The sequence below is a fragment of the Notechis scutatus genome, chromosome 3 (genome assembly GCF_049901735.1).
Source record: "Notechis scutatus isolate UNSWTSFEM ecotype Mainland chromosome 3, rNotScu1.2, whole genome shotgun sequence".
In the NCBI taxonomy this organism is placed as follows: Eukaryota; Metazoa; Chordata; class Lepidosauria; order Squamata; family Elapidae; genus Notechis; species Notechis scutatus.
This window is the reverse complement of record NC_142011.1, coordinates 94,604,899-94,629,852: the sequence shown is the minus strand read 5'-3', so window position 1 is coordinate 94,629,852 and position 24,954 is coordinate 94,604,899. Positions and strand designations below refer to the sequence as shown.

The window sequence follows — 24,954 nt, the reverse complement described above, 5'->3', positions numbered from 1 at the left end:
GCAGTTCTAATGTTTATTCATTTCTTACTGACCATATAGAATATAAAATACAATCTCAAAGATATTGTTACATATAAATGAAATAAACTGAATTTGATAAAGACTTTTTACTCAGTACACACCATTTTTTAAGTGACACTTTATGGCTTAAGGAAAAATTACCCTCACTTGTACATTACAGAAACTGTCTTATGGCCCAGCATGGATTTTTGTTTTACAATCAACTCTAATGGAATTTTGCTAATATTAGTTTTCCCTGAATCACGTTTCCCAGTTGTACTGGAATTAAACTTCTAGAATTTCCACTCAAATAATTTATTTGCAAAATACTAAAAAGTGCTAGAATGGAAATGAATAATCTTAAGACAGAACAACCGAGAAGCAATAATCAAACTGTAACTTCCTCTTCAATAATTATTTGAGCTTGCAAATATTAGTGTTTCATGCTGATGAATATGTGAGCATCCCCACCCCAAACTCTAATAAAGAAGTCACTCTCTGCTTGGTTAGGTAACTATTTCATCACAAGAATGAATAAATATGTGAATAGAAGGCCAGAAGTAGCAGGTATTAAATAGTAACTGGAACTGAATGTGCTACATACAAGAAAGTTAAACTACATAGTTGTTTAAGGAATCATAAACTTATGTATGTGTTGTGGAACACAAATTCAGTGTATTAAAATAGTCATGAAATTATTATCACTTTACCAAAATTACATTCATGGGGCTTCTACCCTTAAAAATAATCTATTTTCAATTTCTGAATAAGATGTTATGCTTCTTTACACAATGTAAATACTATGCTTGCTCAATCAGAAATTAGTCCTTCTGTGAGGCTAACTTATTCCTTAGCAACTGTATACAAGATTGCAACTATAATAGGATTTGCAACTGAGCTCTCTCTTGCAATGGTTTGTGTAGTTAAGTCTGCTAACTCAAGAAGTACCCACAATGACTGAAAAGAAAACTTCTATGATAACAAGTTCTCCAACTATAACCACAACTTCTTTAGAAACTAGATAAAACATCTCATACATCAATTTCTGTTTTCTGTATAACTACTTCTAGGCTTCCACAAAAAGTCCTTTCAAATTTTGTCACTTTGCACCATAAAGTATCAAACCAGTTCAATATGTGTTGGGAAAGGGCTTTTATGTCTATTCCAGCTGGCTCACCATGAACAGATCATTGTCAGTTTGCAAAACCATTAAAACTAGTTCAGAATGCAAAATTTAGCAAGGCTTGCAAGGTCAAGACTTTAATCGCAATCACCAAATGAGGGGACAGTTCATTCATTTTTCACTTTAAAAATAAGTCCTTGGAATTGGCATAGATATTCAAATGGTGTATATTTTTCCAACCCACTGTGGAAATTATTAAAAACAGAAAATTTTTATGTCTATTAATCCTGTGGCATCATTCTGCTCACATTACTCTCAGTCACGGGAATTTCCTTGCCAACTTTAATATCCTCCTGCCCCCTCTTGCCACACATGCTATCTTCTCAACTAATGCAGGGGAATTTTGGTGCTCCTATCAAATTGTTACCTGGCATACTGTACAGTACTGCACTGTTTATTCTTCAAATCCTATCAATTGGAGAAAGGGGAGAATGACATCTCAAGATACCCAGATGCACACTGTGGGCCGTGATTTCATAACTAGGCTGAGACTGTGCCCCAGAAATGGGGATAAAGTAGTTGGTCACCTGCACTGTAGGTTGCGAACAGATCAGAAAACACCAGCCTTGGCCTGTTGTGTTTCTTATTGGACTTCATTCTGCACAAATAGGCTGTCCGTGCTTTACTAGGGAGATCTGCACTGTCACTTGCTGACTCTATGCGATGGTGTCAAGTACTGGTCAACAAGGTAAGCTCAGCAGAGGCAGAGGCAGACCGGAGACAGAGGAATGCAGGTATTATACGGTCGGCCATTCAAAAAAGGACAGTCGGATTTCATGCTGCGAAGGGAAGGGGGGGGAGGAGAGTCTCTTAGGGCGATAAGCTAGTTTTTACCAAGGACAAAAGCAAGCCCAGCCAGAGCTGGAGGATCCCACCAAAGCAAGGCCAAGTGCTTGGCAAGGGATTTCTCCCCACCGATCGGGTTTGGGATTGCAGCCCCCGATAGACGCGCGCCAGAAGCGGGGATAGGGCTCCGTTCCCTTCTCCTCTCCTCCACCTCTTTCCTGCTGACCTCAGCTGCCGTCCCCGGCCGGCCTGCTCCTCAGCAGCCGCGCACATGCAAAGTGGGGCTGGGGGTGGTTTTGAGGCCTAGCCTGACGCCTCCCCTCGCTCACTCCGCAGCAGCCGGCGAGCGCATTTCCCCCTTCAGCCGGCTTTCCCCCGCCGCCCCGCTTCCACTGACATTCCCCCTTCCCCGCGCTTACTTGATCCTGCAGTCCATGGTCGCATCTCGGGGTGAAGGGTCCCAGGAGGCGGCGGCACCCCCTGAAGGCAGGCGCCAGTCCGGCCTGGACGGGAAAGGAGGGACGTGGGGGAAAGGACGCGCCGGCTCTTGTCTCGCTTGCTCTTTTTTCCCCTGCGTCCCAAGGGGAGCAGGTCGGGGTCGCGTGCGGTTTCCCAGGCGTCTTCGCCGAGGGTGGCCCGAGCTTTGCTCTTTCGCCTCCCCGGCCCGGCGTGACGGGCGGCCGTAAAAGCAGCACCTCCCTCCCAGCCTCTCTTCTACCTCTCTCAGTTCCTGCCGCAGAGAAGCGGCTTCTTCGGCACCTTGTGAAAAGCAGGAAGCTCTACAGGGGCTGGAGGAACCTCTTCCCTGGGCCTTGGCCAGGGCTGCTGCGACGGACGGACGCTTAGCCCAAGGGCGGGAAGGAAAAGCAGCAGCCTCGCCATAGGGTTCCACCAGCGAGGAGCTACGATTGCCAATTTATTCCCATCAAGGAGGCAAAGGAAGATTCGGGTCCGGGGCCTGTGGACTTTTAGCAACTTAACTCCAGAAAAGAAAAAAAAAAGGGGGGGGGGGACACCAAGGGGACAAACTTTTAACATTGAACTGAAACTGAAGACGCTCATCCGCAGACGACGCAACCCGCAAAGAAAGTTGGCAATCCTAGAGCTGAATTGAAATCCCCGTTTCAGTAGTGATCTACTTGGTACTATGTACTCAGCCGATCTCTCTTGCTGTCAGTTCAGAAGCCTTACATGTAAGGTGCACGTAGCGACCATATTTTCTTAGGAGGGGGGGGGATAAAAGACAAACCTGAAAAGGGGACAAATCTGAAAGAGGTTGATGAGAATGAAAAAAATAATCATAGTTGATGTTGATAAATTTGCTTTACGAAGGAAAATTCAAGAGCAGAACTAGAAAAAATAAATTTGAAGGTCAGGTTTCTGAAATGAAGGATTGACCTTTTATAATACAAGATTTGTAGCTCGCTATAGTGTAAGGAGATGTCACCTTTCTGATTTCATATGGAACTTTTTGAAAGCACTAGCCTGATGTTTCAAAGATTTAAGTGTTGATAAAGTAAATAGATAGATAGCAACAGAAATTTCATGCTCTCACTAAAAGACCTGCAAATTAGGAAGGCTGTTGTCTCTTTGGCCATGAGTTGGCATTATTTTCCTACATGCAATACTTTTCAATAACATGAAAATATCAGTGGGTATAAGTTTGCTAAAAGAGTGAAACTGGAGGAAATTATATTGCATTTTTATGTCTTCATCTTATGTTCCATCAAATCTTGGCCGACTCCTGTGGTCCTATAGAAAAAAAAGCTGTCCAAGCTGTTCTGTCTCTCCCTGCATTATGCAGGTGTGTTCCTGTTGTTTCCAGTACTGTTGTTTCCACTTCATGAGCTATTGGCTATTTCAGGAATCACTTCTCAAAACGATCAAATATTGGAATATGCCCATTGCAATTTCCATCAATATTAACTGTGCAAGCTGGTGTTCATTCTGCAGCTTGAATGTTCAGTTGCCACTACTTTCTCTTTACAGGGCACTAATTTCAACTAATTGAACTAATTTTCCATTGTACCTGAAAAATAATATTTGGGCTATAATTACACTGTAATTGTGTAATTGTCCTTTGATTTGAAAATTCCTTTACACATATGTTTTTAAGGACTGGATTAAAGGTAGTCCTTGACTTATGACCAGTTACTTAGTGACCATTCAAAATTACAACACACCCTCCCCAAAAGCTATTTGTGTCCTAGTTTCAAAGTTAGGACCACTTCAGCACCCCAGCTTCATTCATCCTTACAACTATGATTAAAACAGAGTCCCTTTTAAAGGATCATGAGAATAACACCTGCTTTCAGATTAGCATGAGGCTGCCTCTGTAGGAAAGCTGACTTATATCACATCAGCTGGCCACCTTTCTCAGAAGCTGCAAAAAGCAAAAAAGTAAGTTGGGTGCTACTGGGCTCCAGCTGGCTGAGGAGAGGCCTCCTGCAAGTTCTTGAGTAGCCAAGTGGGAAGCAGGCCCAAGACCAGTGAGGACTCCAAGAGGTGGAAAGCAGAGCCTGAGATACCTCACAGAGTGGGGAAGACTGGGAGACCTGAGACAGGTAAGTCTGGCCTATTTGAAGCCTATGAGCAATGAATAGACCATTTTCTACATAGAAATGTATTTAATTATTATCCTGGATCATTCTAACTCACACTTTCAGCGGTTTTCCGTAGAAGTTCCTCTCCAACTTTTGCATTTTAAATTGTCAGCAGTGATTAGAACAACTTTTTTCAGTGTTTAATCCATTTTTGTTATTATTTTCTTCTCTATTTTTTTAATCATTGTAAGAAATCCACAAACAAAGCAATTTCGGAGGTAGCAGCTTCTACTGAATGTTCAACTCTTCCTATAACAAAAGCACAAATGTTTTATAATGAAAGAAAGGTACTGTATAAAAGGAAGTAGAAGAAGCAATGGGAAAACATACGAAATTTACAAGTAGAAAGCCAAGTGAAGTGTAGTTGCAGATAATATCCCCTTTGTTGAGAGGCAGTAGCACAATAAATGCCCAGTCTAGGTCATCCCCCCAAAAAATATTTTTAGAAAGCACATTGTAATTTATCTATAATTATTCTTAGATGAATTAAGCAAACAATGCATGCAGGCATAGTCTTATAAATATTTTGGAAGTTTGAATATAACACTCAAGGATCATTTTGCTAATTAGGTCTTGGCATTTTCACCATTTCCTCTATGAACTTCTTGTTTCAATTCAAATAAACTTCTCTATTTTCAACAAAATATGCTTTCTGGGGGAGGGATATTTTAATGACATGAGAAGATAAAGTATTGATCTTGGGTAAATATTCTCATTTTTCATTGAAACATTGGAATAAGGATATGAAACTGCTTGAATACAGTCAATTGAACACATATCAGTAGTAATATCACATTTTATTCCCAGCTAAAAAAAATCCTGTTTTTAAAAGGAACTAAAGAATTTAAATGGAACTGGAATGAATTCAAGTTATGCTAAATTGCATGAATGTTACAAAATCAGAGAAATACCCATTTTTTTCTCTTAACCAACTATGGATCATGCACATAATTACATCAGATTAACTATAGGTTTCAAAAACATTTTACATACTTTTTTATTTTATAACATAAAAAATTCCAATTTCAATTGAACAGTGTTGTCTGGGTACAAATCATTGTAGGAAATAAAGTATTTACACCAATATTCATTACATTAGTATCAGTTATAATAGTAATAATAACACTAATTACTCAACTATGAATCATGCAGATCATCTGATTAACTAGGTTTTGAAAACTATTTTGAAGTGAAAGAGTGATACCGCTAAACCCATGCACACACCTACACACAGTTGGACACAGACACAGAATGCCTATGAAATATGTTGATGTATATTCTCAGATCCTTATTAACATCTATAATATATCTCTATAATCTATAAATATCTACTTATGTGAAAGGAATATTACGAAAGCTATTTCTGACACAAGTGAGCAAAGAAATGCATAGATCCTGAAGTATGAGCTGTCTGTACTTTCTCTTCTCAACTTGCCTTTGGTAAAATCCAAGTTCTAAGCAGGGTAGATAGTGCATATTAGGTACATATTAGTCCCAGCAGAAATGCACGTTGGTTAATAGCAATAGCACTTAGACCTATATACTACTCCACAGTGCTCTACAGGACGCTCTAAGGCTAAGCAGTTTACAGAGTCAACATATTGCCCCCAACAGTCTGGGTCTAGATTTTACAATAATCTGTGCTTTCCTGTTTATAGCTGTGTTTAAGGTAGTTCCAAAGTTTGGAGTGTGGTGTTGATATTTCATTAGTCTACCATGTCAACTACAGATTGTCCTTAGAGTACAACTATTCATTCAATGATTATTCAAAGTTACTATGTTTCTGAATGTATGTTACTCATGACTCTGAATTCACGTTCCGAATATCACAGGGTTCCCACATTCAAATGGTGGCAATCTGGGCACACAGCACTAGACATGTGATTACAATAACACAGCAAGCCATGGTCATGTTATCATCATTTGTGACCTTCCTGCTGGTTTCCCAGAAGTAAAGTCAAATCAGGAAGACAGCAGAGAAGGTCACAAGTCACAGTCATATTGTTTCTTGCTTAATGATCAAATCACTCAATGAAGAATTTTTCATTTTCAATTTTAGTCATAAATTGAGGACCACCTATATATTGATATGACTGTAAAGTGGGTAGAAGTTGGCAATGCTTACATATAAATGTGTCAATGAGAGGAAGGATTTAAATTTAATTAATTTGAATTCAATCATCATCAGATAAAAAATTATTTGGTAATTGCAAATTGCCTGCTTCACCCTGGCCTCCGAAGTGGCCCAGCTCCCTTCCAGATGAGCCTTCCTTCACCATTTTTCATTGCATCCCATGTGGCCCAGCTCCCTGCCTGCCTGGTAAGCCTTCTTTCACCTTTTTGCCAGTGTGAACGATCTGCTGCCACTGCCTCTTTGCCTGTGCGAACAGCCTGCTGCCACAGCCTCTTTGCCAGCATGAACAGCCTGCTGCTGCCGCTTTGCCAACTCGAATGGCCTGTCACGGCTGCCTCTGCCAGCATGAACAGCCTGCAGCCGCCACCTCTTTACCAGCGCGAACAGCCTGCTGCTGCTGCATCTTTGCTGGCACAAGCAGCCTCAGCTGCCGCCTCTTTGTCAGCACAAATGGCATATTGCTGCCACTGCTTTGCTGGTGCATATGGCCTGCCACTGCCACCTCTTTATCAGCACAAACGGCTTGCAGCCTCCCCCTCTTTGCCAGCGACAACAGTCTGCCTCCACCACTTCTTTGCCACTGCAAACTACCTGCCACCGGCGCCTCTTTGCCGGCATGAATGGCCTGCCACCTCCACCACCTCTTTGCGGGCCCAAACCACTGCTTCCACTTCTTTGCTGGCCCAAACCACCACCATCTCTTTGCCAGCCTATACTGCTGCACCACCATCTCTTTGCTGGCATGAACAGCCTGCTGCTGCCACCTCACTGCCAGCCCAAACCGTCACAGGCAGTTTGGGCTGGCAAAGAAGCAGTGGCAGTTTGGGCCATCAAAGAGGTGACAGCAGAGGTTTGGGCCCACAAAGGTCGGCAGGGGTGGTAGGCCATTCGTGCTGGCAAAAAGGCGATAGCAGCAGGTGGTTTGTGGCAGCAGAGGCAGCAGCAGTCTGTTGGCGCTGGCAAAGAGGTGGAAGCTGCAGGCCATTCGTGCCAGAAAAGAGGTGGCAGCGGCAGGCCATATGCACCAACAAAGCAGTGGCAGTGGCAGGCCATTTGCACCTACAAAGAGGAGGCAGCTGCAGGCCATTCATGCCAGCAAAGAGGCGGCGGCAGGCCGTTTGAGCCAGCAAAGATAGCAGCAGGCTGTTCACGCTGGCAAAGAGGTGGCGGTTGCAGGCTGTTCATTCCGGCAAAGAGGTAGCATCAGGCCATTTGTGCCAGCAAAGAGGTGGTGGCAGCAGGCCATTCACTGCCAAAGAGGCGACAGGCCAGTGTCTTGGGGTGGAGTCATGCCCAGCTGCACCAACAAAGGCCGGAAGTCGCCTTTCCTGCTGCAAGAATCTTTCAAAAACACTGACTGTCAGGCAGCGAGACCCAGCAAGAGATGAGGCGTCGGAGAATCACCGTTGCTGTTGCTGCACAAAGGTAAGTCTAAGGCCCTGGCCATTGCTCTGCTGCTTCGACCACCCCACTTTGCTATGAAATCAAGTTGGCCATGCCCACTCAGTCACATGACCCAGCTACACCCACCCAGTCATTAGGAATAATCAGTTGTTAAATTAGTTGAATCCCACCACTGGGAGACCTTATACCTTTTCTGACAAATGGCTGTCCAATCTCTTGTTGAAAGCCTCTGGTGATGAAGGTCCCACAACTTCCAAAAGCTGCTGTTCCATTGGTTGATTGTTCTCACTGTCAGAAAAATTCTCCTTATTTCTAGGTTGAATCTCTCATTGATTAGTTTCCATCCATTATTCCTTTCTGGCCTTCCAGTGCCTTGAAAAATAGTTTAACCCCTTCCTCTCTGTGGCAATCCCTCAAATTTTGGAACACTGCTGTCAAGTTCTTCTCTTCACTAGACTAGCCATGCCCAGTTCCTGTAACCATTCTTCATATGTTTTAGTCTCCAGTCCTCTAATCATCCTGGTTGCTCTTCTCTGCAATTTCTCTGTAGTCTCAACAACTTTTTTGTAGTGTGATGACCAAAACTGGATGCAATATTCTAGATGTGGTCTTACTGAGGCTTTATGGAGCGGTATTAGTATCTGACTTGATCTTGATTATATCCCTCTGTTAATTCAATTTAGAATTGCATTGGCTTTTTTGGCTGCCACCACACATTGCTAGCTCATATTTAGCTGGTTGTCCACTAAGATTCCAAGATCCCTTTCACAGTTACTGCTATTAAGCCTGGTTTCACCCAGCCTATATGTGTTCTTTTTGTTTTTCTTGCCTAAGTGTAACTTTTACTTTTCTCTACATTGAATATTGTTAGATAGGGCCCAGTGTTCAAGTCTGTCAAGATCCATCTGGATCTTGAGCCTATCTTAGTACATTAGCTATTCCTGCCAGATTACTATCATCTGCAAATTTGGAAGTTCCCCTTCTATTCCCTCATCTAAGTGGTTTATAAAGATATTGAAGAGTACTGGGCCTAAGACGGAACCTTGTGGCACCCCATTGCTTGCTTCCCTCCATGTAGACGTAGAGCCATTAAGGACTACTCATTGAGTACGGTTTGTCAGCCAATTATGAATCCATCTGGTGGTGATGCTATCTATCCCACTTTTTTCTAGCTTACCAAGAAGTAGGTTGTGGTCTACTTTGTCGAATGCCTTACTGTAGTCTAAGTATATGATGTCCGCAGTATTTTACTAGTCTACTAATTTAGTCACTATGTTGAAGAATGAAATAAGATTGGTTTAATATGATCTGCTTTTAACAAACTCGTGCTGACTACTAGTTATTACTTTACTCGTTTCTAGATGTTGGCAATCCTGTTTTTTATTATCTTTTCCAGTATCTTCCCGGGTATTGATATTAGGCTGATTGGTCTGTAGTTTCCTGGGTCTGTTTTTTTTTCCTTTTTTGAAGATGGGAACCACATCAGCTCTTTTCCAGTTCTCTGGTAGTTCCCTGGTGCTCCAGGATTTTTGAAAGATGTGGTACACTGGCTCTGAGATTACATCTGCCAGCTCCTTTAGAACTCTGAGATGTCAGGTCCCAGTGATTTGTATTCATCAAGATCAGACAGGTGTTCTCTTAGTATTTTTTTGCTTATTTTAACTTTTATTTCTGGTCTGCCTTTTACAGTTACGTTTTTGGTAGGTTGGGCTATAGTTTCTTTTTGCATAAAGACCGATGCAAAGAATGAGTTAAGAAGCTCTGCTTTCTCTCTGCTGCCTGTTACATCCTTGCCATGTTCTCTCTTTAGTGGACTGAATGTTTCCTTGATTTTTTTCCTTGTTATTTATATGTTGGAAGAAACTTTTTTTTGTTATCTTTGACTTTTGTTGCAAGTCTTTGTTCATTCTGGACCTTACTTTCCTGACTTTGTCTTTATCTGCTGATATTCTGCTTTAGTTGTGTGTCCCTCTTTCCATTTTTGTACTTGTCCTTTTTGTCTTTCAATTTATCAGAAAGATATTTGTGCAGCCATGCTGGTTTCTTCTTGGATTTCTTATTTTTATTTTTCAGTGGTATTGTGCTGATCTGGGCTTTTATGATCATATTTTTCAGAGTTTCCCAAACTTCTTGGGTTGTTTTCTTCTTTAGTATTTTCATCCAAGGAATCTTTCTCAAGTTCTCTCTGAGTTTGTTAAAACCAGGTCTTTTAAGACTCTACTATCATTATGTTATATTGCTTGTGTTTGCATTATGTTGAATTCTAGTATGACATGGTCACTCTCACCCAAGGTTCCCGAAGTTTCAACTGCCTCTATTACTTCTTCTCTATTTTATGTACATTAGTTCTACAATGTTTCTAAGAAAAATATTGCAAATTTTAGCAGCAAGTTCACTAGTATAATTCTAATTTCTTTCCAATGTTCAGAACTATGCTTCTGTTTATGGAAACCCATCGGGCAATCACATTGAAGCAAAAGATGTTGCTCTTGATACCACCCACAGAAATCATGGTGCCTCATAATTCTTTCATTTTATTTTGGCACATGAAACAGAATATGCAGCCAACATCCTATAGTGAGGGTTGCCAACAGTTTTTCCCCATCAGCTATGTTCATGGTGGTGTTAGTCTACACAGAGTGAAAGTAAGGAAAAAAGAGAAAATATGTAAGAGATATGAATTAGAAGTTAAATATTTTCAAGTTTTTTTTAAAAAAAAGGGTCACTTCCAGAATGCCCCCTATCTTAGTGTTCCTTTTCCATTTTCATTTCATGTATCCTTTCTCTACACTAGGTTGATCTGGAATCTTTTAGAAGTAGTAAGAAAGTACCACAAAAAATACTACATAGAGCAACCTATGTGAAACCTATGTGAAATGTTTAGAGATTTTTGGATTCTTGAATATATGATATTAACAAATCAGTGGTTAAGATTCTGAAAGAAGATTAAATATATTTTTAGGATCTTAAAGTGAGAAGATTTTTTTCATATTTATTAGATACTTCAGATAATATATAAAAAGGATGTGCTGTCAATGTTATTGTATTGGAATGGTATGAGGAAACCCAAACCATATCACTAATGCTTACCCCTACTGCTTTGCTCTAAAAAAAAACAATTAATATGGTTTTGGGCAAAGAGGAATATGATTTTGAATTCTGTATCCCCAATTTATAATTTTTCTACATATGAAGAACTGGTGGTTTGCTGAACATGGCGTATAGTTTTTTTAAACAAGCACTCTTTTATAGTGGAAACATGGTATTATCCTGGGTTTACAAACATGGTGTCAGGTTTGTAACTAACCAATTAATTAGTAATTAATCTTGTTAATACTAATTAATTAGTAATTAATATTAGTAATTAACATTGTGTATTCATTTTCTATGTATTATCCATGGTTTAAAATTCCAGTGCTTTGTTTATAAATTACAAAATGGGAAAATTGGACAAGCAACTTTTTTCAATTTAAAGAAATTTCTTATGTGAATTTGTAACTCTGTGTTCTCTTAAAACATCAAATTGGTCCTAGTTTCAGGGCATTCGTGGTGAAACCATGCTTTAAAAATGTCAGATATTTGTTCTGATTCATAACATGGCCCCAAGTTTTTCTTGTGACTGCTAAATTCTGTTCACAATTTAAAAAGATACTTCTGTAGGTTACTTGATACGATCTTGGCAAAAATGCTAAAGGGAAATGTGGGATGATGGACCCAGTCCTGGCATCGTATAGAGCAGGGCTGTCAAACTGGTGGCCCATGGGCCAGATGCATCATGCACAAGCCATGCCCACCCCAGCTTTGCGAAGGGGAAAAAGATACACTGAGTTTGATACCCATGATATAGAGAGATATTATTCATTTTTCATCCCTGAAGATTGGAAAAGATCCATTATTAATCCTAGTATACAAAAAAAAAAAAAAGAATAGGTAGAACTAGATAATTCTGCCACAACAAATTTCTGAGTCCAATAAGAGACTTTATAGAAAAGAATAGACTTCATTAAAAAAAGATTTTGTGCATGATAACATCTTTGTGAAGGAATAAGCTGGTTTCTGGTGAGGCAGTCAATGCTTGATTGGTGCTTTTTTCTTTATCAGCTAATGTCAAGTTGCTTTATTTTAGTCATACAACAGCATATGTTCAGATAAGATTGAAGTGAAAAAAATTACAGGTGTCATATTGTGGTAAATATGTACTGGGCTTGCAGATAAGCAAAGAATTTTAGATGCCAAAAAATTGGGTGAAGCTTCTCCAAGGATGGCCTTATCCATGAGTGCATAGGGTAGGTTTTTCTCTCAGATTTTTTAGGACTCATATATTGTACATAACTTCATCCACAGATTTTTCCAAAATACCATGAAAAATGTTTCATTTTTGGGCTATATTACCAGAAGCAATTCAAGGCAACAACCGTACATAATACAGTACTCCTTCCTTCGAATTTCTCACAACAGTAACCTAGAGTTAGGTTGGGCTGAGAGAAAGTGACTAGTCCAAAGAGGGGACTAGAACTCACAGTCTCCTGGTTTCTAGCCTGGTATTCTAACCACAAACTGATGAATTTTGTGAATTGTTAAAAAATAATGTCTGAATTATAACATTAGAAATCCTTAGAGATTGGATCAGAAACAAATTGGCAGGCAAATCAATTGCATTTACCAACCCAATTTATTTTAGGAAAAATGTAGTATACATCAAGTTCAGAAAGAAAGTAGTTTATTTACCTGAATGTGTAATTTTGAATCATGTGATATGGTATTAGCATTTCTTCAATTCTCCCTAAGCTGAAACTAATAAGTGGATCAAGAAAAATGCAACACTGTTAAGCTACATCATTAAATGCTGCTAAGAAGTTTGAGATAAATTGTCTTCACAATCATCCTAATATTTTACTGTTCCTATAACTGCACAGGTCTTCCTATCATAAAGTGAATCCTCTAGCTACCCTTGTACAATATGCCCTCTTATCTGCATTGCAAAAGTAAAGCTTATGTACAATATACTTGTATATTTACTTATGTACAAACATATAAATCAAATCACAATCACTACCAGAAAGCCTGTTTTATCTGAAAAGTGACATTAATCTCAGAAGAAACCACGTTATTGATTCCCATATCCAGCATTTACTAAGCCAATGTGGGAACTCTGTCACAATACTGTTGCAAAATATTTTTTGGTTCTTAATACTGCTTCAGATTAATGAAGATTATCTTACTACTGCATAACAGCTTTCAACGAACAGGTTCTTGGTTATATATTTTGAAAACTGTAGCAGTAGTTGTATTGTCATATTAGAGACAGAAATGAAAGGAATACTGTCAACAGTGATATAAGACTATAGTCTCATTGACTTTCTGAGAAGTCTCCATCTGTTTTTTATTATTTAGTTCAGATGTTTGGGAGACATTCAAAACATTTTGTACGTCTGAAAGGGCAAAGAAATTGAATGGCATGAGAAAAAAAAATGATACCACGATGAATATATTTAATGGCCATGCCACTATGAGTAAATAACATATTTGCAAAATTCTCAAAAGTATTTAAATGTGGGAAGCAAATTGCATGTTTGCTCAATTTGAGAAAACTGTTGTATATGCAGTATCTGTTTTGAATGTCTAAGAGTGCTAAGAAATATGCATATTACACTTTATTTTCAGCTTGTCACTGAATAAAGGTTTCCCCCCACCCACACCAAATATTGAAAACACCAAAAGATCAGTACCATCTGTGTTATGCCATTGACATCTTTCTATTTCAAAAAAATCCTATTTCCTTGGCACCCTGAGCGCCCTCCACTGCTGGGTTCAAATTAGGCAGAGGTTCAGTCATCAACAGAAGAAAGTAACTGCATATGTGGCTGTCAGCAGAACTCGGGGACTTTTTAGAAAGCTCAGCTAAGGCTGAAATATTAATTTTCTACACAACTATATTAAAATCCGACTAGTTACTGATGGCAATTCCATCAGGCAATTCCATCAATCGTACATGCTGTCATTAAAAGAGGATTGCACAAGTCGTTAAGGGAAAACCTCATGACTGTGACTTTCAACATTAAACAAATTAGAAAATTCTTAAGAAATTAGAATTCTACCAGTGAATCTGCTGCTGGACTTTGCAATATTTGTCTCACTGTACATATTTCAACAGCTTGTTTGCTTCCAATTACCAAAAAAAAAAAAAAAAATCTGGTCCATACTTCAATCCAAATTAATTCAATGCAAATTGTTCCTCTCACCCACACATTTATACATAAACCTTATCACCTTCTCCCCACTTTCCAATTCTAACACTATACAGGTAGTCCTAACCTTATTACTACAATGGTACCAGTGGTGGAATTCAATTTTTTTTACTACCGGTTCTGTGGGCATGGCTTGGTGGGCAGGGCAGGGGAAGGATACTGTAAAATCTCCAGTTAGAGGTGGTATTTGCCGGTTTTCCGAACTACTCAAAATTTCCACCACCAGTTCTCCAGAACTGGTCAGAATACCACCTCTGAATGGTACCTGAAAATTCATCATAACGCAGTATGGTCACTAAGCAAGAAATCATGATTGTTACTTGCAACCTTCCATACCAACTTCCTCACAATATCTAGATTGTGATCCTGCGACTTTGGGGGTGCTGCAGTGGGCATAAGTGCAGGGATAAATCATAACTCATTTTTCTCAGCAATGTCATAACTTTTAATGGTCACTAAATGAATGGCTGTAAGCTGAGGACTACCTCTATGGTCATTGACAGTAATCCTTGTAAATGTAATTTTCCCAGCACTTTTGACTTATGTTCATATTTGCCTTCATCAAATATGATGGAATGTAACGAGGAGTGGGAGGGAGGGGGGTACATTCCAGAGGAATAAGCAGCAACTGAACACAGATACTATGTGTGAGAGAAATTGGGTGAAGACAGCCCCTCCCTAATAGTTTACAGGTGCAAGATATACATATTGTAAATGCAAATGGTAGAGTCCTCAGTCTGCCAAAATTTTGTCTAAAGATATGAAACAATAAAGAATTCTGTTTGGAAGAATCGCTGTATCATTCTTTGTTTGGGGCCCATTATCAATAAAACTCTTAATTTTCCAGATGTAATTATATTTGAAAGTATTATTACTGGCAGTTTGAAATATTGTATTGTTTGTATGATTTATTGGGGAGGGGGGGGGTTCATTTATATTTTAATGATACATCACCCAAAGTCATAAATATGAGATGGATGATTATATAAATTGAACAAATAAAGATTTAAAAATTAAAATTCTGATGTACTTTCTATATTTCTATCCATGCCTTTCTCTTTCTCTCTCTCCTCAATTTCCTTCATGTGGTTGATTTTTATTAAGGATATGCATTTTAATATTAATATTCACAGCATTTAGTAACTGACAAATATATCCTAACTCTGGATAAGGTAGGATGGATGTAAAGCAGGGATGAAATTTAACCACCTCGGCCCACCTTGGGAGAAGTGGTAGGGATTATTTGAATCAGTAAAAAAATCACCCCTGGTTGCTATTACTACGGTATTATATAAGTATACCAAGCCATACCCACAGAGCCAGTAGGGAAAAATTTTGAATTTCACCCCTGATGTAAAATAGAATGAATAAATAAGCTTGCAGCGTTATTTATTGAGTAAGCATTAAACAAATGGGTGAATCTTAAAAAGAAAATGATAACAATCTTTTAAAATAAAATATTGTGCAAATTTGATTTACAGAAATAGGAACTTTCCAAGGAAAGCTTGATCCCAATACAAAATTTCTGATCCAACTTTAACTTAAGCAAGCCTTTTTTTAAAAAAATCTTCAAACCTTTAACAAGCTTTTTTTTAAAATAAATTTAAAATAAGAAAATAATCCAGGTCACTCTCTTAGTTTGCTATTTATATATCTCTTTTTATTATTAAAATATCAGCAGTTTGTTTCATATGCCTAATGTAGCATCTTTTTCCATATTATTGCTGTAGCCTGTCATTTTAAATCCATTTTCAACTCAATCTTATCTTGTCCAGTGAAACATGTACCTCTTCCATAGCTTTTAAACAGTTTATCTATGTTTAATGATGGCAGACGTTCTTAAAATTGAGTTCTGAGTCCATTGTTTACAAATATAATACATCCAATGTTAAAATATTTTGCTTTATTCTGTATTCATATTTCATAAGTCAAATTTAAGTGTTCTTTATCATTTAATGTTAATATTTACATTCTCAAGTCTCATCCTATCATGTTTAAAAAACAAAAATAAAAACAACTTTTTTCACAGAAAGGATTCTTATAATTAATTTCAAAATCTTATTTCAGATCCATGTACTTTAAACCACTTGTAACTTTTCAAAACAACGTTCTAATAACTCTTTTGCTGTTTATTCAAAAATATTTTTTGTTTAATCCTTAAACTTGTACTTAAGACTTCTTTCACTAAGGAAAGTGAAGGAAACTTAGCTAGTGCTATAAAACATGTTGATCCAAAAGTTACTAATAGCTGAAAAGCAATTAATAACCAACTTCCAAAAGTGATTAGAAAAGGAAGTATGCAAATCCAATGTCCATAAAGCTCAAAGCTCTAAATGAGTGGAGATCCTATCTCTTACCTATCAAAGTTCTAAAATACCAAAGACTGTCTCTTTGTAGTCTCTTCACAAGGAGCAACTTCTGGATCACTTGTGGGCAATCTAAAATCCTCCCCTTGTCCAGAGAGGAATTACAAAGAGCTGGTCTACTCACTGGCTCTTCATTCCATCACGTCAGTTCTCACTTTTCTACTACTTCTCCTGAAGTTCAATGTACAAAGCATCTAAATTGGCTATGACATGCCTTTTCGATGACAATAAAGATTCTAAAAGTTAAGTTATTCCAAATTAATGGAATCTAACTAACTCTGCATTGCGTTCAGACAAAACTTTAACTCCATGTCTACATGGGAGAATGTTTCAAAACAGGACAGAATAGATTTACTCATCCCAGTTGGGTATGCAATATTCCATTTTAAAGCAGATTAGTCTAGCCAGAGGTTTCACAAAAGAGAATGGCAAAGAAGATCATTTAAAAGTAAGAAATACATTAATAAATGAATTTCCTAGCTGAAATTTTATAGTTTGTTCATTTTTCTAAAATTTGAAATGTGTATCAATCTTTTTAAAGGTAATGATTCAATTGCTCTCAATCTTGTATGTATTTGTGAATATATATGTGTAATATAAAACTCTACTCACTTCTCTATCTGTGTTCTGAACTTGGACAAATTATTCCATTATGAAACAGAAAATATATATTTCTTGACATGTCTTTTGGCCATTTAAAATGTTTGCACTCCTGTGGGATTCAAGCTACTGTCCCTTAAAGCATGCCAGGGGCATAAGAATGATAATGCAGGCATAAACCACAGCCTGGAGAGACTCACAGACATTCTTCCTTGAATTTCCATCAGCTTTGAAAAACAAGATTTTATGTCTGCAAGCAAAACCAAACTTGCCAATGCTTCCACCTCAGTTGACATTAAGCACCCTGTACTACTTTTCTTAAGTATGTCATTCAAACTCAAATGCAGCTGGATAGCATGGAAAATTAGAGTACATGCCCAAGAATTCGACAGGAAGCTGACACTTCTAAAAGAATTGTGCATATGGATATCAAAATGTATCACGCCCAAGTCCTCATTATGCAATATTAAAAGTTTTGTTCTGAACAGAAATGACAATAATGCTGGAGTGCAAAAACCGTAGTTAAACTGAAAAGTTACTCATTACTTCTACAAAATATGTTTCCTTAATAGCATTCAAATGAATTTTGATCATTACTATCCTGGTTCAAATTTTAAGTTTGTTTTTTAAAAGAAATATAAGATATAAGCAGAAATAGGATTATTCAGAAACTGTCACAGAATAAAGTTTTAGATATTAAAAGGTCCAGTTTAAGCCAGTTTTATTTTCTAATTGTTAGTAATATTTTTAGGATGATGGATATACTTTCAAAAACATCTGATTCTCTGGACTAGTAATATTTCTATTGATCAACCAGTTATTGCACAATTGAAAATTGCATATTCGTAAAATATATGTTTACAGTATATCTTCATTCTTTGTATTTCTCTCTCTTGCTTGATTGGATGGGCGAGAGGAATAGCAATCTTTCTTCTCAAATGACCATTATCTATTTTGGGATGGAAAACTGGTTAATTGCTAGTAAACTCCTGGACGGAGAAAGATCAATGTTTCCCCTCCCTTGTAAGCCCATTTAAGATTACAGAGAAAAAAAGTGAGAATGTTTGAGGAAACAGAGTATATGCTTCATATTGGATGTGTGTATACATCAGTGAATTGTACGAAAGACACGCTGCTATGTGTACAAATGTGTGCATGTTAATCTGTGATATGGAAGTGGATGCACACAAATTTATACTAGTCCCAATCTCTGATCGCTGTGACCCTTGGCATCAAAAAGACTGCCTGTCCTTGCTCTTCACAGCGTTCTCTCTGGTTCAATCAGAGGACTTTATGCAAAATACCCAGCATAACCATTTTAACTTCATAGGGTACCACCAAATAATACAGAATCTAGGCATAATATTGTATCCTTTTTTCAAATTTCCAGTCCAGAAATAGTTCTAGTAAAGAAATAAGTAATAATAACTAAACAATAAATGATTGCTGCCTTCATTTTTTAAAAATCAGAAGAGTTGTAATCCACATAGCCAATAGTGTTCCATTTCCCATTACTAGTCTAATATTAAGTATTAGCATCTTCTGGCCAGAATTCCTAAACACATATGCCCTCCCTCACCAAATGAAACGGGATAGATTTACATTTTGGCAAAAACTTGAAGGCAGTTGTATTGTCACCTATGTCTGCTGTGACTGCTACAGAAAAATAATTGCAAGTGTAATTTGCATATGCAGACTAACTCACACATTTAGTTAATTTGTTGCCCAAAATGCTGCCAAGAATGTAGGATTTCTGCAAAAGGAAAATTCAAGTATTTTCCGCCTATATCAAAATAGCAGTACAAATCAAAATAATTCAAAAAGGCATGATTATCAGTTTGAATATTACCAGCTTTTATGATATGACAGTATAAAATAGTAAGCAATAGATCTGATTTCCGCTAAGATGAATTACAAAGCATTACTAAGGATTAAAACTATGTAATCCTATCTAGATTAATATCACTCAGCAACAAGGAGTACAAATTAATGGACAACTGACCTAGTTATAAAAATGTGGTGCTTTCCATACCACCTATCAATAAAATGCATTTTTACTGTCATCGTCTCTAACAGAAATAATCCCTTATCTGAGAAAGCTGTATTATTTCCCCATATTAATATTTAACTGAAATATAACTTTGTATACATTTTATCTAGAAAAGTATGGGTATTTTTGTTCACAATTCTAATAAACATAATTTCATTTAATATGAACAGGAATATTCATATTACAGTAAGTGAAATAAATGTAATAGTACAAATAAAGCCATCTCCCATTTCAAGAGGTTCAAAAATTGATGTTTTCCTGCATTAAGTCAATTTCTGCATGGGGAAAAAAATAATGTAATTTGAAAAGTTAGGGGAATATCCAAACTGAGCTTCATTTTGTCTTTCCACTTCAAGAATAAGCATGTCTAAACCATCTTCTACTTAAATCTTTTTTTGTGTAATATATTTAAAGAATCAATATATTTATGTACTTCCGTATTAGATGTTAGCTATTTTTGATGATCACTTTCTAATCTAATGCATTGGGTCTGTGAAAAATGGCATCCCAAAAGATTGGTTATAAATGGGGGACGACAACAAGTATTGGCTTTGTTTTTTGTGGGTTTTTTATGCCCTGCAAGTGTTGTGAAATTAGTTAGCTCTCTGGTTATTGAAGAAAGAGGGCTGGGAGCCTGAAATAGCACTGACGACTACCTTAAAGTGCCATGAACCACTGGAAGGGCCTGAAGCCTTGGCTGTCAGGAACGAAATTGCAAGACCCACAGGAGATGGGTCTTGACACTTCAATTAAGAATCATAGAACCTGTGGAGAGAGATTTTGGACTGGACTCATGACTAGGGCAATGACTAAGCCAGAGATGATCTACTGTACTGTAGATGCAATGGAGCTTATAGGACTGTTAGAATCTGACCATAGAGCCTTCTCAGGTTATAGGTGCCCAGAAGTCAGAATTGGCAAGGAGGCACTGCAGACTGCCAAGCTGTGTGTGGGTATTTTTAATGTGGCAGATGACTGTCCAAGGTCTTCTGTTTCATGCCATTCCCTAGATGTTTGTCTTCCGGAGGGCAAGGAAGAGTTTGCTGTATAGTGCTTAGCAGCACCAGAATAGAGGGTCTTACATTTCTTTAAAGGTTTTGCTTTGCAATCTGGCAATCCTAGAAATATTAATATAGAAGAGTTGCAAATATGCAAGTTAGGTATTGCAATCATCAAGGCTTTCTTCACATTATTGCACCATTTCAGGTTTTTTACACACAGAGACATGTATGTATGTATATATGATAAAGTAGGTAAACCACTCTTTTTGGATAAAAGCAGCAAAGAAGCTGTAGTAAACAAACAAATAAATAAATAAAACATATCCGTCCATGCTTGATTTTATACAGTGAGTTTCTCTTCATCATCCTTATATGTGAATATTAACAATGGTTAGCCTTAGGGCAAATCCAATGCTCTTACTCTGATTTATGTAATTCAACTGATCAATTCAGATCAAGGTAGCAACAGAGATTCTAACATTGTATATGATCCTGAATTTATTTTTAAGCATCCCCTAGACCCTTTTCCAGATAAACTGTCAAACATTAGTAGCATCTGAATGTGGGAAATATACAATGACTTAAAATACATTTAATACAGATTTTTAGAGAAGAAAATTTGCAATTTATGCACAAGATTATGGGTGGGCAATCTAATCATCTTCTATGTAGAAGAAGTTACCAAATTAGGGTAATAGCCACTGTATGCACCTATGTTTATTAACTGATACATATATATCTGCACTCATTCATAATAAAAAAAATCCATTTCTCACAAACCAGAATATCATGCTTAGCAATTTGCCAATAACAGAAAAGGTCTAGTCTCTTCAGCTTTGGGAATCATAGTTTTTGAAACTCCAGCTCACCATGGAGATTGCTAGATTGCTATATCTACAAGGGTATATCAAGAAAAATTATGAAGTATCGAAATCTAAGATCTGAAACGGAAGCAGCTTAGAGAACAGGAAAAAGATGTGAGATAAATCAAGCCCTACCTACCAAGCTTCTGTGAATTAATCTGTGAGGATGTGGTGACTTCCTTTGTAATATACTATAGTTGGCAAAAGTAATTTTTGAACTATTTCATGAAACCTTTCTCAGGTTTTAGAATTGTATTAACTTTCAGTTAGAGCAGGAGCATTTCATCAGGTTTGTGCAGAAGCCTGAAAAAAAATGGCAGCTTAAATGAATAGGTGCTGCATTTCAGTTTGCACAAGATCTAAATTCTTTTTGTGAACAATTTTCAAAGAATATACAGCCCAAGTGTCTACCACGTCTATGCCTTTTATTACTTATACCCTACAGCAAACATGTAAATATGTTCCTCACAAAATGTCTGCATCGAGTGTGAGCATCTTCCCAAGGTAATGATATGTGGGAATGTCCTTGGGATATGGGCAGAAGAAATGTTGCCTAGAAATACATTCAGATAAGGCAGGGAAAGCCCACAGCTGCATAACAGGCAGAGAAAGAAACTCAGACAGAAAGTTCCCTAGTCAGGGTCCCCCACCCCTCCCCCCCCCCCCCCGCCCCCCCCCCCGGCCCCCGCCCGCCCCCCCCGGCCTTCAACCCCCCCCCCCCCCCCTAAAATAACCCACCACCCCCCCCCAATCAAATGACCTTCAAAAAAGGCCGCCCCCCCCACCCCCCCCCCCACCCCCCCAACCACCCCCCCCCCCAAAACCCCCCCCCACCCCCCCCCCCCCCCCCCCCCCCGCCCCCCCCCCCCCAAATAACAACCCCCCCCCCCCCCCCCCCCCCCCCCCCCCCCCCCCCCCCCCCCCCCCCGCCCCCCCGCCCCCCGGCCCGCCCCCCCCCCCCCGCCCTAGATTACCAGGTTGTAAAAAGAGATGGCAGAATATTTGTACTTTCAAACTTACAAGCTTTTGTTAACATTGCTTTACAATAAAGTGGAATTAGTTCATTTGGTTGTGTCTCCTGTCTGGTCTATCTGAAATTGGCCACAGCAGCTAAAGAGCTGCAGGTAATCTCAACAGAAGACAGGTGATATCACCTGAAGAGCTAAAAACAGCTCATTTTCCCAAAGGGGTGTCTAGAAATCCTGAGTGCCCCCTTTATTTATATCATTAATTATTTAATTATTAATGTTGCAGGTGTATTGGTTACTCCAATTGTTAGATCTGGAGGAGTGGGCGCAATAACGGAGACAAGGCATCGGGTAGTGACACAACTCTTTAATAGTGACTTCAGAACAGAGCAACAAACTTGGGCAGCAGCAACTCTTTTATAGAGCTGGCTGCTGCCGCAATAACCAATGAGAACGAGTTTAACCCCACTTAGTCTTCCAATCCGGGATGGCCGCTGTCAGCCAATCAGGTTAGCCGAAGGCAGCCAATCATGATCGCTTACTTGCGGACCAATCCGAACTGCAGGTTTATGAGCCTGCAGTTGGAGCGAAGCTCGAAGAGTTTTTAATAATGAGTTTATTTAGTTAGTTCGTAACACCAATTCCATAATCCAAGCTTCCATATATTTCTGAATATATTGGAAATATAATTATTTCTAATAATACATAATGGAAATATATGATAAATCTATTTTAGTATCTATAGCTCTTTATTTCTGAATATTTAACATCACTGTTACCATTATTGGATAAGAAATTTTGTGTTACTCTGGATCTCACTCTGTCTTTTTACGTTTGGAAGTCTCATTTTTTTAAATGCTCATCTCAAGAGTATGTAAATTGAAAAAAAGATGAGGAAAATGGACATTGAACAAGAGACAGATGTATTTATTTATTAATTTAAACAGCCCACATCTAGGTCATTTACAAATTCAATTTTACTTTTGCTTACTTCTTTCCTCCCCGCACCACACACAAAGCCAATCCTGTTCTGTTCTGAATTTTCAGAGAGTTATCCAGCTGACAGAGAAATAAAAACAGTCTTGATGCCCTTTACATAATTAATTTCCAACCTTCCACTGGATCGGAAAAAATGAAAAGACTGATACCAAAATGATGGAAGAATACTTATTCTTTGTAAACTATACAGCGTAAATTATACAGTACTCTGAAGAATTTACCCATGTTTATATTTGAATATATGCAAACATTTGTCAGATATGTGATATTTATTTACTTATTTATTCATTCATCATTCGGAGAGAGGGAGAGGAAGAGGGAGGGAAAGGGAGAGGGAAGGAAAGAGAGAGAGAGATTATAACCATAACCATAGATATAAATAACACATAAGGCCAAAAAAGGTTGGGGCTATCCTAATCTCTCAACTGAGAATGCTTCAGAGAGCAGCAGCAGAGAAGGCACACCTCCTAGTTTTGCCAACCAACATTCCTTGGCTGATGGAACCCATAGTATGCCCAACCTGCCAGACCGAATTGGATAGAAACCACTATGAGAAGATAACCCTTCTGGTAATCTGGGTCTAAGCCATGAATTGCTTTAAATATGACAACTAGCACCTTGAATTGTACCTGAAAACATATTGGCAATCAATGTAGCTAAGACAGTAGTGAGGTTGCATATGTTGAAAATCCTATACCATTTACTACTTGGGAAGCTGCAATCTGCACTAGTTGAAGTTTCTGAATGCTCTTCAAAGACATTTGCTTAAATTCATTGGGCCCCCAATTCCAATGGAATCCAGACAGCGTACTAGAAAAAATCATAAAAAACAATTAAAACAATAAAATCAAACAAACATCCTAGATTAAAACAATAAGCAGTCTCTCAGATTTCTAGGCCCTATGCCCTTAATCTTTGTGGCTTGGCAGCCCAGCTGGGGGGAAGATGAAAACTAGGCCACGCATGCGCGCAGCTTGACTTGCACAAGCAGTAGGCTCTGGCACACATGCGTACAAGTACCCACCAGTGCACCGCTTATGCAAGTTCAGTTGGTGTGCACTCTAGCCAGCCACTCATGTGGCCCAATTTCAAAAAGGCCAGGGTCTGGTAGTGGCCTGCGACCTGGGAGTTGGGGAGCCCTGCTCTATGCCATGCAGGACTTTATAAGTAATAATCAGCACCTTGAAGCTGACTGACAACCAATGCAGCTTTCACAGGAGTGGTAGAGCACTGAGACTTCCGGTGACATCTTCCTCGTTGATAAACTAGAGACTGCAATCGTCCGCAGCTTCAATCCATGCTCTTCCATCGGAGGGCCCTGATCACCTGCATTTGGGGCCAGAACCACCCTGTAGGGGTGGTGAAGAAGGGGGAGACCACCAGCTGGGTCAAGAGGAGCCGCATTTCCCCTCCTTGACTAGGCATTTTACTCCCCTCCAAAGACAGCTGTAGCAGTGGTCAAATATGGCCACCCTGAAGAGGAAGAACTAACCTGGACAAGATTGTGCAGGAGCGGTGAAGAAGAGGACAGCATGAAATCCAGGCTAATCAAGTGCAGCTTTTAAACACAGGGTATCCTGGAATTAAAATTTTAAGAAATTTATAAGAGAGATAATTAAAGCAGCGACCAGAGAAAGTGAAGAAAAAAAATTTGACAGCTGAAATTGGCTTTGAATTTTGAAAGGAGGAAGCCAGAAGAGGATAGTTGTTTAAATTGGATAAATATATGATCTCGGCACTAAACAGGTA

At 38.6% G+C, this 24,954-nt stretch overlaps 1 protein-coding gene across 2 annotated transcripts in view; it reads right to left on the bottom strand.

Moving 5' to 3' along the window:
* DENND1B (DENN domain containing 1B) overlaps positions 1-2,866 on the bottom strand; it is a 213,437-nt gene extending 210,571 nt beyond the window's left edge. Inside the window, exon 1 of one of the 2 annotated variants that reach the window (XM_026671732.2) lies at positions 2,389-2,866. In XM_026671732.2, coding sequence (XP_026527517.1) covers positions 2,389-2,405 — 17 coding nt within the window. In that variant the 5' untranslated portion in view covers positions 2,406-2,866. The remainder of the gene's footprint in view (positions 1-2,388) is intronic. The other variant, XM_087960788.1, reaches the window with a different exon arrangement.
* Positions 2,867-24,954: the final 22,088 nt, after the last annotated feature.